The sequence below is a fragment of the Anguilla rostrata genome, chromosome 19, assembly GCF_018555375.3.
Source record: "Anguilla rostrata isolate EN2019 chromosome 19, ASM1855537v3, whole genome shotgun sequence".
Classification (NCBI taxonomy): Eukaryota; Metazoa; Chordata; class Actinopteri; order Anguilliformes; family Anguillidae; genus Anguilla; species Anguilla rostrata.
The window spans coordinates 16,050,580-16,068,216 of NC_057951.1; the positions used below are offsets into that span (position 1 = coordinate 16,050,580).

The 17,637-nt window shown below is 49.9% G+C and overlaps 2 protein-coding genes across 5 annotated transcripts in view; both read right to left on the reverse strand.

Moving 5' to 3' along the window:
• The window catches only part of LOC135245696 (phosphatidylinositol phosphatase PTPRQ-like), a 39,921-nt gene that overhangs the window by 17,164 nt on the left and 5,120 nt on the right, over positions 1-17,637 (reverse strand). For 3 of the 4 annotated variants that reach the window (XM_064318933.1, XM_064318934.1, XM_064318931.1), the window contains exons 10-26: positions 16,678-16,843; positions 16,223-16,483; positions 15,792-15,952; positions 13,744-13,855; positions 12,900-13,126; positions 12,135-12,204; positions 11,832-12,031; positions 11,037-11,277; positions 9,210-9,338; positions 8,359-8,505; positions 7,645-7,811; positions 6,730-7,195; positions 5,981-6,142; positions 5,611-5,790; positions 5,006-5,113; positions 4,538-4,819; positions 3,950-4,231 (exon numbers count right to left, since the gene is read on the reverse strand). In XM_064318933.1, the coding sequence (XP_064175003.1) occupies positions 3,950-4,231; positions 4,538-4,819; positions 5,006-5,113; positions 5,611-5,790; positions 5,981-6,142; positions 6,730-7,195; positions 7,645-7,811; positions 8,359-8,505; positions 9,210-9,338; positions 11,037-11,277; positions 11,832-12,031; positions 12,135-12,204; positions 12,900-13,126; positions 13,744-13,855; positions 15,792-15,952; positions 16,223-16,483; positions 16,678-16,843 (3,361 nt within the window). Of the gene's footprint in view, positions 1-3,949; positions 4,232-4,537; positions 4,820-5,005; positions 5,114-5,610; positions 5,791-5,980; positions 6,143-6,729; positions 7,196-7,644; positions 7,812-8,358; positions 8,506-9,209; positions 9,339-11,036; positions 11,278-11,831; positions 12,032-12,134; positions 12,205-12,899; positions 13,127-13,743; positions 13,856-14,673; positions 14,798-15,791; positions 15,953-16,222; positions 16,484-16,677; positions 16,844-17,637 lie in introns of those variants that run through there. The other variant, XM_064318935.1, reaches the window with a different exon arrangement.
• LOC135245698 (phosphatidylinositol phosphatase PTPRQ-like) lies at positions 22-3,934 on the reverse strand. Its single transcript, XM_064318937.1, has 4 exons — positions 3,013-3,934; positions 2,580-2,734; positions 1,943-2,088; positions 22-1,629 (listed from the first exon to the last, which is right to left on the reverse strand). The coding sequence occupies exons 1-4, from the start codon at positions 3,150-3,152 to the stop codon at positions 1,378-1,380; spliced, it is 693 nt and encodes a 230-aa protein (XP_064175007.1). The 5' UTR covers positions 3,153-3,934; the 3' UTR covers positions 22-1,377.

Below are 17,637 nucleotides of genomic sequence, written 5' to 3' on the forward strand. Positions count from 1 at the left end.
GGGAAAGGTCAGAACAGCCATCAGACCCCAAACACCATCTATAATTCATATACCATCACATCATATCACATCACATCATATCATACCACATCATATCACTCAGCACTGCAATAATAATAATAACAACAACTTTACACAACACTGCCCATACAGGAGTTTAAAGCACTGTTCAGATAAAAGGTGGCAGTACCACATAACATAAGGATGAATTAGAACAAAGCAAGCACTGTGAGCAATGGAAATAAAACAAAGCAGGCCATACAATAAAACACTGGGAGAGAAATGAACAGGATAAGTGAGAGAAAACATGAAAACATGTAAGAGAGGCGGTACGGAGTCAGTCAGATACACAAAGCAAGTTTAAAGGGAGAAGGTTTCGCTCCCATGGAAAGGCAGACGACCCAAAGAGCAGGCCTCCCTTTCCCATACAGAACACATACACACACATTCAGCTCTCCTACACACCGCCTCCACCTCACACTCTTCTACACACAGCCACCACCCCAACCAATCACAAAGCAGTATTCCACATTCTCCGACACACAACCAATCCCCCTCCACCTCCAACCAATCATAGAGCAGGATTCCCAACTCTTCACACAGCCGCTCCTCCTCCACCTCCCACCAATCACAGAGGGGTATCACTGTGTGACGGACAGAGAGGCTCACAGGGTCTGCCCCCCCATCCCCCACGCGACCCCTGAATGACAATTGGGCACAAGCATAGGGGGTGTGGTCGGAGTGGGGTAGGGGCGGGGTATAAGGGCAGAGGGCGGGGTGGGAGGGCATGAGTGGCGCAGGCAGGGTGGAAGGTCGGTCCTCATCGGCAGGATTACTCTCTGCTCTCTGGCACAGCACAGAGACATACGTTATTATCACATCACAGTGAAACACCCTACAGCACTGCTTCAAATAAACAATCGTTTATGACACCTGCACCATTTTCCCCAAATCACGTAAAAACCAAGAGACGGTCAGAGCATTTACACACTGGGTACTGTTTTCAACATTCACAGAATGGCTTAAAACAATCACTGTAAAGCATTATGTAATATTACTACATTTATCTTCCCCTCACTGCAGTGGAGTCTGACAAAAATGTATCACAACATGATCCCTGCGCACTGAAGCTATTAGCATTTAAAAAGCCTGCAGCCTGCCTGCACTCGAGTGTTTCAGCCTGAGAGGGGCAAAGTTTCAGCATGTTCTGTGAAAGGAGAAGCAAACGGGGGTCTTCAGTGGGCCCAGAGAGGAAGCAGGGAGGCCTGGGAGTGGAGACGGAAGAGCCCAGTTTGCCAGACAGATTTTTCTCCTTTCACAAAAACGCTGAAAATTAAAACCACCTTTTTTTCTGCCCGATGTGATTCTCTTGAATTTTTACCTGATTTTTTTTTCAAAAAGACAATGGGAAAAAACAGTGCAGGCATCACCAAGCAACAGCTGTTGTGGCAATTGCCCACCGTCTTCCATGGTGTAGAGGCGGATGACGTCACTGCGGGCGTGTCCCTCGCCCTGGGCCGTGCTGGAGCTGAGCCACAGGCTGTATTCAGTGCCTTTGGACAGGCCCTCGAGCACAGAGGAGAACTGGGAGCCAGCGCCCCCTGGTGGCTCATCCACCACGTTGACTCTCTGCAGGAAAACACAGTGTAATGTCCTTTACGAGTGTGTGTGTGTGTGTATAGCTGTGTGTTTGTACATCTCTAACTGTCTCTCTCGCTCTCTTCCCCCATCTCACTCTAGACCACTGCACATTAAAACTGCAATTTTCCCATCGCATGCACAACCCTTGCAGCATAACTGCACATTCCCCACTGTGCAGCAGCTCCTGTCAGTCAGTATAAAGCATTACTCCGCGTATATTTCAAATGTCCCTGCACAAGCGCACAGGAAAAGGTCACAATGTGCACGTTCAGTATAAACCCTGTACAGGTGTGAATCTCACCTGAGAGAACATGCTGGAATTGTCACTGTAGTAAATGGTGTAAAACTGGATGACCCCATTCGGCTGGGTGGGGGGGGACCACAGCACTTGTATGGAGGTTGGAGTCAGACTCACATAGGACACATTCTGGGGGGGATCAGCTGGGACTTCAAGAGAGAAAGCAACATACCGCCTGTCACTCAGGGGACTCAAAGTCTTCAGGCTTCACAAGCTTCACTCATCCCGATCTGCACACATGAATCCCAGAGCAGGACTAAGACCGGTCTGCTGTATTCCTACAGTACCAAGGTCATCACCAACGTAATAACTAAATAGCATAGCAATAGCAATAGACTGTTTGAGCAGAGTCCTTCACAATGTTTTAAATTGTACTAATAAATCAAGCTACTGTATATGTGTTTAGATTACTTTCATAATGCAACATCAACACGGATTGAACTGAACACTGAATTTTTCCTTTAAAAGGGAGTGACATGACTCTGATATAAAACCTGACTAAAACATTAACAGGTATTAATGAATGCAGGCACCCAATTAGATAAAAGTATGCTAGTCTCAACTAGTCTTTTTCTCTAGAAATCCATGATGTGCAGTCAAACTCCAAAGCCCCCCATGTTAGCTGTGCAGGCTGCCACACCTGCGTCAGACGCAGAGAAGAAGATGGAGAGGAAGACTCCCCCGTCGCCCAGCCTGGTCCAGCTGGACACCGAGGCGTTGTACTGACTGTCCCTGTCCACCTCCACGATCACAGACGTGACCGTCACGTTCTGAGTGCGCATAGCGGTCCGGTTCCTGAGAGGCCATAGAGGGGGAAACACACCGGATAACCCACCTGATAACCCACCTGGTAACCCACCTGATAACACCGTTAGCATCTGCCGTTAGCCATACTGTTAGACACATTCTCTCAATTACTGCAATGAGAGCAGTTCAGGACCAAATTATAATACCAATGTTAAGCTATGTATGCCAGTTGCATAACATACATAGAACAATATCTAACATCTGGCTGAACATTCGGTAAGATATTGTTCATATAGGCTTTAAAAGGGAAAAGGAAAACACCATACCACACAGAGACGATGTAGTACAGGATTTTGGAATTGGCCTCAAGCGGGGGTTCCCACGACAGCTCTACTTGGGTGTCAGACACCTTCCTGGCATGCAGGGATCGTGGGGGAGAACTTGGTACTGTTTTATATATACACATAAGAAACACAATCGCTGTGAGCAAAGAGGCCTTCACCAAAGCATCTAAGAGAATACAGTGAAAATACAGTGAATGACAGGTTAAAATGAATCAGATGCAACCGATGAGGGACCCTGCTGACTACAGCCCTGTCACCTGGGGAGCCAACTGCACACTCACCTGCAGTCCCCACAATGGAGGTGTGAACACACTCACCTGCAGTCCCCACAATGGAGGTGTGAACACACTCACCTGCAGTCCCCACAATGTAAGTGTGAACACACTCACCTGCAGTTCCCACAATGCAGATTTAAAGACACTCACCTACAGTCTCAACAATGCAGGCATGAGCACACCTACCTGGAAAACATTTGGCACACTGTACATGTGTGTACACACTCATCTGGAGTCCCCACAGTGCAGGTGTGTACACACTCAACAAGAGTCCACACGTTGCACCTGCACAAACACTCACCTATGAAATAGTTCACACACAATACATGCGTAAACAGCCACCTGTAAAAAACATTTCAGCTGTTGGGCCTGTAAAATATGTTTTCTTCCTTTTGTTTTGTATTTTCCCCATCGCTGGAGAGCACAGACTCAAACCTGCACCAGGTATGAGCATGACTGTGAAAGACAGCACTGCTGGAACAATAACAGAGAAGCAGAAAGCTGTTAGGAAGAGATCTGGCCGAAGTCTCAGCGGAAAAAAGCAAAAGCCCAGAGCTGCTGAAACCTGGGGTCCCACACACACACAGAGGGAGGAGCAGACAGGGTTCAGGGGGAGGAGCTAGCGTGCTAACAGAGCCACTCACCGTCCTCCAGCGTGGTGATGTTGAGGATGTCGCTGGTGTGGTTGCCGCTGCCCAGCCGGGTGGAGGCCCTCACGGAGGCGCGGTAGCGGGCGTACTTGCGCAGGTTGGAGAGCCGGACGTAGGTGGTGGGCGTGGTGGTGTTCAGGGCGTGGGTGGAGTTCCAGTACTCCACGCTGTAAAACAAGATGGCGCCATTGGGCACCAGCGGGGCCTGCCAGGACACGTTCACCTCACTGGAGCTCAGACTCTCGTACATCAGGTCAAAGGGGGGGCTCCCTGGGACTGCAGGGGGACAGTTAGGGGAACAGGACTGGTTTTACTTACACAGTGCTTTAAATGGATTAGCGCCATCTTATTTATCCAAACTTATCAGACTTTATATCCCTGTGTGCCCTCTCCAATCCATACACAAAGGCCATTTGGTTACTCCAAGGGTTAGTAAGAAGTCAGATTTGGAAACAGAGCATCTGTCACAGCGGCAATGCTCAGAGGACAGGAACAGCAGAACAAACCAGAGTGGACCACTAGAACTCACCGTCACACACACACACACACACACACACACACACACACACCGCTAGAACTCACCGTCCTCCCCGCTCAGCAGATCGAGAACCTCAGACGACTGGTTCCCGTGACCGTACTTGGTGAACGCTCGCACGGTCACGTTGTAGAAGGAGAACGGTTTCAAACCCTCCAGAGAGACGCTGGGGGACGTGGAGTTGACCACCAGGCTCATGGTGGAATTCTGGTACAGAATCTGGTAGAACCGGATGACGCCGTTGGCCAGGACTGGAGGAGACCATGTGACTGTGGCAGAGGAGGTGCTGACGTTGTACACAGACAGGTTCACGGGGGGAGAGTCCGGCTCTAGAGCACCAGGAGAAACGGTTCATTTAAAAAAGCGAGTCTGATGATAGGTTCACAGGACTAGGTGTCACACCCCTGACTGGAAGAAAACCCGATCTTAATATCTAATGTCACCATGCAGCAGTGTTAGGGATGGGAACACCAGCATGTGGAAGCAGGTTCTGGAGATGGAAAGGGTGTCCGTACCGTCCTCCAGCGTGACGGCGAAGACGTCGTCTGCCTCAGAGAGAGCGCTCTCGCCCACGGCTGTGGAGGCCGCCACACGCAGCTTGTAGCTGCTGTACTTCTTCAGTCCTGCAGGGGGAGAGAAAGCAGCTCAAACAGCGCCCTCCTGTGGCCAACCAGCTTACAGCAGCCGCAATAAGCAGCGCCCTCCTGTGGTCAACACAGCTTACAGCAGCCGCAATAAGCAGCATCACAACTGCTGACAATGAAAAGCAAGTAACCTAGGTGACTGACAGGAGGCTGAAAATAATTCTGGTAGTTCAGAAATTTTAAAAAATCTCTGAAATGACCGTAAATACTTATGATATTTCTGATCGTGTTTTAAACCAGACGTCCCCAGCCCTGGTCCTGGAGAGGTACAGGTCTACAGGAGTCCTCCACCTGGGGCCTGGAGAACTGTATTCTGGATCTAAATAGATTACTTAATTTAAGGTGAAAACACAATCCAAGAGACTGCAGCTCTCCAAGACCAGAGCTGTAAGAGACTTGTGTACCCACACACCCTTGGATTTAACATCGTAAATACCATTCCCATGGTGACAGGTTGAGGGTGTGGCCAGGGTTACCTAAGAGGATTATGCTGGTGCTGTTGGTCACTCTTTGGAAGGCCTCCTTGGTGTCAAGGTCCAGCACATAGGCAGTGTAGTGTGTGATCTTGCCGTTGGGATTCAGTGGCGGTTCCCATGACAGCAGGATGGAGGAGGAGCTTATGTTCAGGTAGGAGACACTCTGCACTGAGCTTGGCACTGAATAAAGACAAATACAGAACCTCAGCCATGTTCTCCTCTTTCAAAAGGTTACCAGTGTGATGGTGATTGTGATATCAGTGTTATGGTGATTGTGATGTCAGTGTGATAGTTATTATGATATCAGTGTGATAGTGATTGTGACAGCAGTGTGATGGTCATGCAGTGTAACAGGGGTTGACATGGTTACCTTGCTCTCTGGTTTTCGCCTTGGTCTGGACCAGAGGGCCCTCCCCCACAGTGGTGAAAGCTGACACACTGAAGGTGTACTCGGTGAAGGGGCTGAGATTGGTCACCACGTACGAGATGCGATCTGCAGAGAAGTCGATCACCTGTGTGCTGGACACCATCGCTGCCGAGACACACAGGAAGCAAAGCTGCAGGCTCAACACATCCATCAGACCCAAGTTCTCCACACTACTCCCTGCTCTGCATGACATTCTCAGTTCAAATGCAATTGGGTTCTTTCTTTCCTGGATTCTGATTGACTGAGACTGCATTCCAGTTATTGTAAATCTAAGGCAGTAACAGTCATTCAAACAGCCTGTCTATAAAAAGGATCACTTCATGCACAACCCGTTAGTTAAGATTAGGGTACTCTGGGTAAGGGGAAACATACTTGAATCTTATTACGAACTAGCCCTTAAACACTGTAGCCATGGAAACGGTGATCTATTGTCTGCATGTAATAAATAAATGGATAAAAATAAAGACAATTGCTCCTCTCCTAAAACGCTCCAGTAAGCAGAGCACTGGAGCAGTTTAAATATTTAATTTGGCCACTGAGGTGTCCAATGGCCAGGCCAGAAGGAAACAGGACACCTCCTTCCTTTGAGCCAACACAAACTCATCTTCCTTTACAGGGGTGCGGGGCGGGGCCAACAGATTTAGGGACACCTGAGCCCAAGGAAGTGACCCGCAGGTAGACCAGGTGCACACCTGTGGAGGTTGTGACATCAGCAGTGACAGCTGCACGGGTGGAGAGGCGTGGCTGGGCGGGGCTGGAGCTGAGAGGGGGTGGGTCTTTGTCTCCACCAGTGGGGGAGGGGTCAGAGGGGAGGGTGAGGGCGGCGGAGCCCGGAGTCTGGAGATCGAGAGTAGTGTGAGGCGTCGGGGGGGCGGAGTCAGTCAGCCAGGGGAGGGATGTGCTTTCAGGGGCGGGGCTTGGCAAGAGGGCAGAGGTGAAGGGGGAAGCAGCGGTGGGGTGGGCGGAGCGTTCTGTTGCCGTGCCAGGCTGGTTAGCGATGCGGGAGGCAAACAGGAAGTAGGCAGAGGTGACCACAGGTGGGGGCGCAGAGGTGGGGAACAGGGCAGCTCTTTGGTAACGGTGCAGCAGGAGGGCGGTAGCGTCTCGAACGCGGCGATTCAACACACCGTCATCATCAGAGTGCGTCTGGTTCAGACCCTGAAACGAGAACAAACACCACAGTGCTCAGCCACACACTCTCCCGTCTCTTCACACACAGCATGTGACCTATGACACATCTAACCTGCACTTCAGGTCTTATCCTCTATCACAGTATGCACTGAAACTGCAGAAAGTCACAGGAACGTGAGCACACACAGTTTCAGGCCAGCTGAAGAGTTTATTTTTTATTTTGCCATTAACAAAGGCACTTAAAACACCTGAACTGACCTGACCAGACACCCCTGTGGGAGCTGCATGATTAAGGAAATGCTGTGCGCTGACAGCTTAACAAGGGGCTTAGGAAGTCCTGTGAATGGTGGAACTACAGGGAAAATTCAGACAGACTGGAACAGAATATTGATCTTCATATATGCATCCATATACCACAAAAAACCCTACCCCTATAAAATCTGATTTAAGGAAGAAGAAATGATTGTGATGATTACTTCCTTCTGTTCGATGAGGGTGATGTTCCGAATCACCGCGCCCTTGACCAGCACCAGGAGCTTGTACTGGGTGATGAGGCCGTTGGGCTGACTGGGGCTTCTCCAGGACACCTGCACTGAGGTGGCATCTACAGCTCTGGCAACCAGCTCTGTGACTGCACTGGGAGCTGCACCAAAGCACACAACCAACCAACAAACACAATCAGCCACATAACGCTCAACCGCTCTCACCTTATAACCACACAACCAACACAATCAGCCACGCTCTTACCTTACACACACACACACACACACACACACACATATATATATACATATATATCAGACAAGGAATAAACCAATTGAATACAGCAAAGCATCGCCACCCACAAGCTTCCAAACTAGTTAGCTTAGTTAGTTAGTTATTGCTATCTATAGGTGACACCTTGCTTTTTTTTCGGAAAGAGGCAGTTCACCCAAAAATGAAATTAAGGTATGTTTCCAACCAGAGTACTCTCTGCCCATACTCAAGATTTGACGAGTGTTTGACAATCCACTGCAGCTCACCATGATACAACGTACCTCAACAGACCCATATTTCTGTGGCGCTCAACGCTCAGTACTCTGGATAAGTGGAAACATACGCTAATTTGCTAGGGTGAACTTCCCCTTTCACACACACATAAGATCACAAACCCAGCCATAAGGGCTCTACTGGTCATGTGCAGCACTAACCTTCAGCAGGAGTGAGCATGACGGCCTCTGCTTCCGGGCCTAAGGCCCCAGCAGACTTGGCTCGAGCCAGAACCCGGTAGTGCGTGTATGGGTTCAGACCAGAGTACACCAGTTTCAGATCAGTGGTGCTGTTTTCATACAAGTAACCTACACACAAAGCACACAGAACGCCTATTAATGAAATGGTACACATCAATGCATGCTAAAACTCTGAGGCAATTATAGACAAATATCAAACATCAGCAGGTAAAGGTGTTAGGAGTCAAACTGTGCAAACAATGAAAATATTAACTAAAAATCAAACAGTGATACTTGTTATGATGCATTGTGTTGTGTCAGGCAACCAGTCCTCAAACTGATTTATGATAATGACACTGTATGACCCTGTCAATACAATCCTCCTTCACTGTATTCAGCAAAAAGCTACAGATTAGCAACAGCACTGGCTCAGAGATCAGCAGTGCTAGATTCAGATCAGCACTGACTCAGAGATCAGCAGCTCTGGATTCAGATCAGCACTGACTCAGAGATCAGCAGTGCTGGATTCAGATCAGCACTGACTCAGAGATCAGCAGCTCTGGATTCAGATCAGCATTGACTCAGAGATCAGCAGTGCTGGATACAGATCAGCACTGACTCAGAGGTCAGCAGTGCTGGATTCAGATAAGCACTGACTCAGAGATCAGCAGCTCTGGATTCAGATCAGCACTGACTCAGAGGTAGGCAGCTCTGGATTCAGATCCGCACTGACTCAGAGGTCAGCAGCTCTGGATTCAGATCAGCACTGACTCAGAGGTCAGCAGCTCTGGATTCAGATCAGCACTGACTCAGATGGCGGTCCCCTGGCTCACCGGTGGGTCCGTGCAGCTCGATGACGTAGCTGAAACGTCCTGTGACGATGGTGGGGGGGTCCCAGGACAGGGAGAAGGATTTGGAGGTGATGTTCCATGCAGACAGGTTTTGTGGTGGATCCTCAGGAGCTGTAATGTAACAGGATGTCTTTAGATCTCATCTGACTGTCCAAGAAACACAACCCTGTTACACAAGGAACTGTCCAGAATGGTTATGATACTAATAAACCCTACTCTAGAGACTGCAGAATGGTTATGATACTAATAAACCCTACTCTAGAAACTGCAGAATGGTTATGATATTAACAAACCCTACTCTAGAGACTCCAGAATGGTTATGATATTAACAAACCCTACTCTAGAGACTCCAGAATGGTTATGATACTAATAAAACCTACTCTAGAAACTGCAGAATGGTTATGATCCTGATAATTTTGTATGTTATTCAATAAATCTGCATATATTAACTGCATTCTTCTCTTTGGGTTTTTTCTCATAAAGATCCATCATCAACAAAGAAATAAATTCCAGAACAGAATCCAGTCATGGAAATGCTAAAATAAAAAGGTTTATAAAAGAGATTTCCAGGAAAAAACATGAACTCAGAAAATTTAATTAAGAACATTTCATTTGGTTCCTGGAAAAGCTCAGGTTTTCCTATCAGGCAACAGAGCCTTCAGAAAAAGAAGAACCTGGCAGATCCTGCACACCCTTACATAAAGCCCTGCATTATGCATTCAGTTACAGAAGCATTACCCACAGCTACCTGAGACACAGTGTCTCCAGGTTCCTTAAAATGGAGGACAGGAGGTCAGAGGTCAAACTCAAAGAGAGAGAGAGACTTAATCAATGTGTCTGCTTTTCTCTACTGGGTTACACCTTGAGGTTGCTGATATGTCTGGCGGTGTTCCCGCTCGCCCTTTCAGGAGAAAACAATCCTTCGCTTACTTCATCCAGGAAATAAATCAGGAGTGTGAAAGAAAAGCTGAAATGCTGACTCACTGTCAACAGCCATTTGTCAAAAGGCAACAGGCCTGATCCACAGCAATGCCATTCGAGTGTAACGCACGTTGTGTAAAGGCTGACTGTGTTCCAGCAAATGCTACACTTGCTTAGCCAAGCTACTCCGCAGTAGAATCCTACAGACGCCCAGGCTGTAATACTGGGGAAGGTGCATCTGCTCAAGGATAGCATGCGATTAGCATGAAGCTAACAGAGACGAGGGGTCTGACAAACCCTCCCAACACAAAGTCTCCACTCCACCTGGCAACACCTGACCTGCTTCCAGGCCGGTCTCGCCTCACCGCCCCAGAACAACCCAGCCGCAGAGAAACAAAATGGATAAACTGAGCTTTCGGGCTCTGATGGCACAAGGAGCATCTGACGACAGAGCGCTCTGAGCCTAAAACTGAGATCAGAAACACAACCCCAGTGACCTACCAACAGGCACAGCCAATGTCACCAGCTGGAACATTCTAGAGAAAGAGAATTCATTTAAGGATACGTGCTAAAACTACCCGCCAACACTGCTGGCCAACACTGCCCCCTTATGCTACCCACTAACACTGCCCGCTAAGACATATTAGCCCATTTCACTGCATAAACGAAACCCAACTGTAAGCCAAAGCTGCTGATTTTGGCCGCAGGTACAAAATAGCTGGGAGTTCAAGCCCAAAGCGCTGATCACATGCCTGTCAGGGGCCTACCAGTAAAGGCGAGGGGTCTGCAGGTACCTGACTCTGCCAGTAAAGGTGAGGGGTCTGCAGGTACCTGACTCTGCCAGTGAAGGTGAGGGGTCTGCAGGTAAAGGTGAGGGTGTGCCAGTACCTGACTCCGGCATGCGGACCATGTAGCTGGCGATCTGGCCCTCGCCGTCGCTGGTGAAGGCGGAGACCTCGAAGACGTAGGCGGTGTAGGAGCGCAGCTGGTCCACCACTGCACTGATGGGGATGTTCCAGGAGGCAGCGGGGGGGACTGCCGACAGCGTGACCGGGGGAGAGGAGGCCGACGTCTGCATGGACATCTCTGAGGGGCTGGGGGTCCCCCGAGAGAGGATCTCTGCAGCATCCTGCAGGACCCCACATACACACACACACACACACACACACACACATGCATGCAGATTACACTTTTATCACATTCCAGTGAGTCAGACACACACTGCATTAGACTGGGTTACAGTGCACTAGACTGGGCTACAGTGCACTAGACTGGGTTGTAGTGCACTAGACTGGGCTACAGTGTACTAGACTGGGTTACAGTGCATTAGACTGGGCTACAGTGTAAAACCACTGTAAACCAGTCTAGTGCACTGTAGCACTAGTCCCGGGCTCGATTCCTGGCAGTCAAACCCACGTTGCAGTGCACTAGACTGGTTTACAGTGCACTAGACTGGGTTACAGTGCACTAGACTGGGTTATAGTGTGCTAGACTGGTTTACAGTGCACTAGACTGGTTTACAGTGCACTAGACTGGTTTACAGTGCACTAGACTGGATTACAGTGCACTAGACTGGTTTGCAGTGCACTGGACTGGATTACAGTGCACTAGACTGGTTTACAGCACACTAGACTGGGTTACAGTGTACTAGTCCCAGGTTGGATTCCTGGCAGTCAAACCCACGTTGCAGTGCGGCAGTGCTCCATTCATGATGTCCTCGGCGTTGACCTCCAGCTTCCGGACCGTCACGCCGGTGCGTGCGTACTTGGCCTTGACGGAGAACTTGGTGATGAGGCCATTGATGAGTTTGGGGAGGAACCATGTGACCTTCACCACGGAGTGATTGGCAGCGAAGGCTGTGAGGTTGGTGACCAGGCCAGGGGCTGCATAGGACACAGGAGACAGATATGTGCTGATTGAGGGCTCAAAGAAGCACGCTGATTGGCTACATGCTGGCCAATAGCAGTGAAAAACAGGGGTACTCACGCGCCTCAGCGGTTTTGAAGAACAGGGACTTGCTGAAGAGCCCAAATCCAGCACCGTTTTTCGCAGCCACCTGAACATAGAGAACCAGAGATACTTCAGCCCAGCCAAGATGGAGTCACATACAGTACACTAATGAAGCATACATACACTAAATAAGCATATTGCACACCTACCAATTAAATCAATGCTCATATACCAATGAGATCTATGCAAGATATAGCAATAAAACAACACAGATGAGTTCAAGTTTGCAGTTACATTTTTATAAAGGAGGTAATTAGATCTGTGTTAAAACAAAACAGTTTTTCTGTAAAGCACAGTACAATTTGTCATATCGGTCATGTGCACAGTTTGGTCATACTTGTGTGGTGATGCATTGTGGAACAATGGAAGATTGCTCAGTCATGGTTTACAAATGACACGACAGCCATTCAGACAGCTGAGAGTCATTCAGAAACTCGATATGCTCCCCTTTTAACCAATCAAAAGCAACAGCCTTCAGCTGAAAGGTGAAACATTGTGCTCAGGGGACGTACGGGAACAAATGGGCAGAGTTCACCCAATCCATGACCTCCGTCCTCCTGATCAATAATTAAACACTGTTCAACTGCTGAAAATGATCAGTTTAATCCAGATATGGAGCAGGACCAGTTCCACAGGCACAATCGCTGTCCCTAAAACCCCCCAGTGAGGCAAACACTGCCCAGCAGGAGGAAAAACACTCAGCGCTTGCGTAAATGATGAAGACGAGCGAGGTCTGTGTACCTTGATGTTGTAGGTGGAGCCTGGGGTGAGGGTGTTGAGCAGATACTCGGGGATCTCCGAGGGCGTAACGATCTGGTTGAAGGAGGATTCTGGGTAAGGACACACCTCTTTGTACTTGATTGCGTAGTCGCGGATCTTGCCGTTGCTTTTGATGGGTGCGGTCCAGGACAGCAGGATGCCCGTAGAGCCCACTCTCTCCCCGATCAGGCTGGTTGGGGACTCCGGTGCTTGAGGGAATCCAGAAACACTTAGGGCCTGATTTACTGAGGCCTCTAGAACATGCAAAACTAACAACACAACCACTGATTGGTGCAAAACAAATACCAATCATTGGCCCGAGGGTGCACTGCACTGGGGCAGCAGTGTTGTGTAATGGTAAGGAACTGATATTGTAACCTAAAGGTCCCGGGTTCGATTCCTGGATAGGACACTGTGGTTGTACACCTGAGCAAGGTACTTAAACTGCATTGCTTCAGTATATAACCAGCTGTATAAATGGATGCAATATAAATGCCCAGCAAAGCAGCTGGTGACACCACGTGTTTCCTAGGCTCGCAGACACACAGACACTGTGCTGCCATGACAACGGCCCATGACAGGAGCTGTCAGCGTCCAATAGGAATTTATGAAAGTTCCAAAGGAGGCCTCCAACTGAAACTTGTCATCAAACTTTGAATTCACTCTTGAGAATACTTAGACACCCAAATAAGAAAATAAGACTAGACACCCAAATAAGCATTTATCAAATGCATGTGAGATAATGACCTAGGGTTCCCCACAATGGCCCATACAACAGCTAACTTGTGGTGACATCATCGTGTCCTCGCGGGGGGGCAGGGCTTACTGGACTCGTTTGTGGTGACGGTCCGGCTGACCGGGGAGCTGAACACCGACGCGGCAACCGCGGTGACCGTGGTGCTATATGATATCCCTGGGGTTACCGCCAAAACAACTGCCTGCAAACACATACACGCACGCGCACGCACACGCGCACACACACACACACACACACACAAACATGCAAATGCATAAACATAAATACAAGCACAAATAAGAACACATACAGTACTCACACAGAAACACAAACACGGTTTCTACCAGGGACCAGGTACGTTTACCTCAAACCCAACCTCCGCTCAACCCTGCATTGGCCTCCTGTAGCACATAGGAGTGCACAGCAGGACATAACAGCACAGAGCAGCACACAGAGCAGCAAACAGAGCAGCACACAGAGCAGCAGACAGAGCAGCACACAGAGCAGCACACAGAGCACCACACAGAGCAGCACACAGAGCAGCAGCACACAGAGCAGCAGCACACAGAGCAGCAAACAGAGCAGCACACAGAGCACCAAACAGAGCAGCACACAGAGCAGCAGCACACAGAGCAGCAAACAGAGCAGCACACAGAGCAGCACACAGAGCACCAAACAGAGCAGCACACAGAGCGCAGCACACAGAGCACCAAACAGAGCAGCACACAGAGCAGCAGCACGCAGAGCAGCATCACACAGAGCAGCACACAGAGCAGCAGCACGCAGAGCAGCAGCACGCAGAGCAGCATCACACAGAGCAGCACACCGAGCAACATAGAGCAGCAGCACACAGAGCAGCACACAGAGCAGCAGCACACAGAGCAGCAGCACACAGAGCAACATAGAGCAGCAGCACACAGAGCAGCATACAGAGCAGCACTCCAGGACCCCAAACCTCACATCGGAGGACAGAAAGATGGGGAGAGCGGCGGGAGAGCGGCAGAACAGGGGCAGGCGTACCTGGACGGGCCGCAGGTGCGGAGCGGTGAGCAGGCTGAGCAGGGTGAGCAGGGTGAGGAGGGTGAGCCGCAGCTCCAGCGTGGTGGTGGAGAGCATGGCTGGTCTGACCGAGAGGCTGAGCGGGCTGGAGGCACAGTCCCAGGAGGAGGGCCACATTAAAGATTTAAGAGGGGCTCAGCCACAGACCCGCAACATTAATAATGAGCCCAGAGCACAGCGGGTCCAACCCCGTCTCGCTGCGGACACCTGACACCTGCACACGCCCTTTAAAGGCACCTGCAGCGCATTCAGACGCACAGGTGTACCCAGAGCTGCACCTCTCTACCCCCAACACTCTCCCACAATGCTGCAGCAACGTAACAACACTGTTACAGCGTTACACAGGGGCTGCCATTACCTCTCCTAACTAAGAGACCCGTACCTGTATCTGTGCACTGCAGCTCTACAGTACCTGTATCTGTGCAGTACCTGTATCTCTGCAGCAGTATCTGTATGTGTGCAGTACCAGTATCTCTTCAGCAGTACCTGTATGTGTGCAGTACCTGTAGCAGTGCAGTACCTGTATGTGTGCAGTACTAGTATCTCTGCAGTAGTACCTGTATCTGTACAGCAGTACCTGTATGTGTGCAGCACCTGTATCTCTGCAGCAGTATCTGTATGTGTGCAGTACCAGTATCTCTTCAGCAGTACCTGTATGTGTGCAGTACCTGTAGCAGTGCAGTACCTGTATGTGTGCAGTACTAGTATCTCTGCAGCAGTACCTGTATGTGTGCAGTACCTGTAGCTGTGCAGTACCTGTAGCTGTGCAGTACCTGTATGTGTGCAGTACTTGTAGCTGTGCAGTACCTGTATGTGTGCAGTACCTGTAGCTGTGCAGTACCTGTATGTGTGCAGTACCTGTAGCTGTGCAGTACCTGTATGTGTGCAGTACCTGTATGTGTGCAGTACCTGTAGCCGTGCAGTACCTGTATGTGTGCAGTACCTGTAGCTATGCAGTACCTGTAGCTATGCAGTACCTGTATGTGTGCAGTACCTGTAGCTGTGCAGTACCTGTAGCTGTGCAGTACCTGTATGTGTGCAGTACCTGTAGCTATGCAGTACCTGTATGTGTGCAGTACCTGTATCTCTCCGTTCTCCGCGCGGCGCACGGTGACCAGGCCGTGGGCGGGGTTCAGGTGCACATGGTACCGGTCCACGCAGCCCGACGGGCCGTCCCAACGCAGAGAGAAGCCATGAGAGGAAACGCTAGAGACGCGCAGACCCTGAGGCCTGGCAGGTACTGCACGCACACACACACACACACACGCACACGCACACGCACACGCACACGCACACGCACACGCACACGCACACGCACACGCACACGCACACGCACACACACGCATGTATACACACAGACACACCCACAGTAAGTCTTACATTTGCAGTCCTCACTCAAGTCAAACAGGCATTACTGAACACATGAATTCCTGATACATTTTAGTCACACTAAAATTGACTGTTCACCTGTGGTCACGGTCAGTATGTAATGAACACACAGACTGTTCACCTGTGGTCACGGTGCGGACTGCAGTGGCCCCTGTGACTGTGCTCCGGACGCGGTACATGGTCAGGTTGTACGTGCAGCCGTCCTGCAGGCTGGACACGGTGTGGGACAGGCTCTCTCTGGGCAGGAGCAGCTCCTGCACTGTGGAGCCGTTGGCCACAGTCAGCCGGTACTGATCAAACAGGCCAAGTGCTGGCTCCCACGCCAAGCCAACGGACGAGGAGTTAACGTGTGTCAGAGACAGGAAGCAGACACGGGCGGGAGCTGGGGAGGGGTTACACGCACAGACACACACACACGCACACCAGCGCACACACACAGCCCCATTAATACTGTCCACAATGACACAACCCAAACACCGTCCCTTTAGCACAGCCCCAGGAAGACATTTAGGAAGATGTTTAACTGTACAACTGGATGAGTGACAGTGCTGGTCCAGTGCAGTCCCCCATGCTTACGGATGAGGATGCGGGTGGAGACCGGCTCGCTGGTCTCTGTTCCTCTGAAGGACTGCAGAGTGAGCTGGTACTCTGCTCCGGGGGTCAGCTGCTCTAAGCGGACGCTGCAGTCGGTGGTGCTGAGTTTGCGCTGGGTTATCTGCGCAGCTGAAGCTCCGTAGCTCAACTGGAGGTGTGTGAGAAACACAGTGTGAGAAATCACGCTGAAAACACCAAGCACATAGCATGTAATTCAGTCCTCCACCAGCTAGATGGCGATAAAGCCACCGCATCAAAGCATCGATTTAGTTAGTGCAAATCACCTCAATCAGTAATTCTGTTCCTCATAGCATTGTACAAACACAAAATGAACATGAGTTTGTCTGTTGACAAGCCTGTTGACATTCACAGTTTAATCTGGTATAATGCATTGTGTTTACGTAGTAATTTGGTTCATATGCGCTCTGAATTAATCGCAGTTGCATCACAGCCAAAGCATTCTGACAGTAAGGCTGTGGAGATAAGCTGGATGTCTGCTGAGCTGCAAGGCCTCAGTCATAAATCAAACACAGTAAACAGCAATGCACCCCTCTTCCCCATTCCCTTCTTCCCCTCCTCCCCTCTTCCCCTCTTCCATCACACTTCACGAGCCAAGCCTCGCTGGTATCATAATATCAGCCGTATGGGGAAAGCAATGCATGCTGCAAGCTCCCATCATGCATTTTTAAGTGCTGCAGGAACACTATCTGACCCAGGCAAGGCCGGTTGGCTAGGCAACCTCGCAGGGTGAAGAGCAGGCCATGCAACTTTAAACAGGCTGGCCGCTCCCTCATAAAGGCCTTTCTGAAGCAAGCGAGCGGGCATAAGCTGTGCCAAACTCTTCTGAGATCTCTGTTCTGTCACACTGCTGATGTTAAAGGAGAAGTTCTCATCTTCAGACCAAAGCTCAGACTCCTGATGTGTCACATGCCTTTATACACA

Bases quoted from the DNA above. Each gene is read 5' to 3' on its own strand.
- LOC135245698 (XM_064318937.1), bottom strand. From the start codon at position 3,152: ATGTGTATATATAAAACAGTACCAAGTTCTCCCCCACGATCCCTGCAT. The intron at 2,089-2,579 runs GTGTGGCAGCCT...TCTCTCTTGAAG, and splicing joins CTTCTCTGCGTCTGACGCAG to TCCCAGCTGATCCCCCCCAG. The intron at 1,630-1,942 runs GTGAGATTCACA...GTTTTCCTGCAG, and splicing joins ATTCCAGCATGTTCTCTCAG to AGAGTCAACGTGGTGGATGA.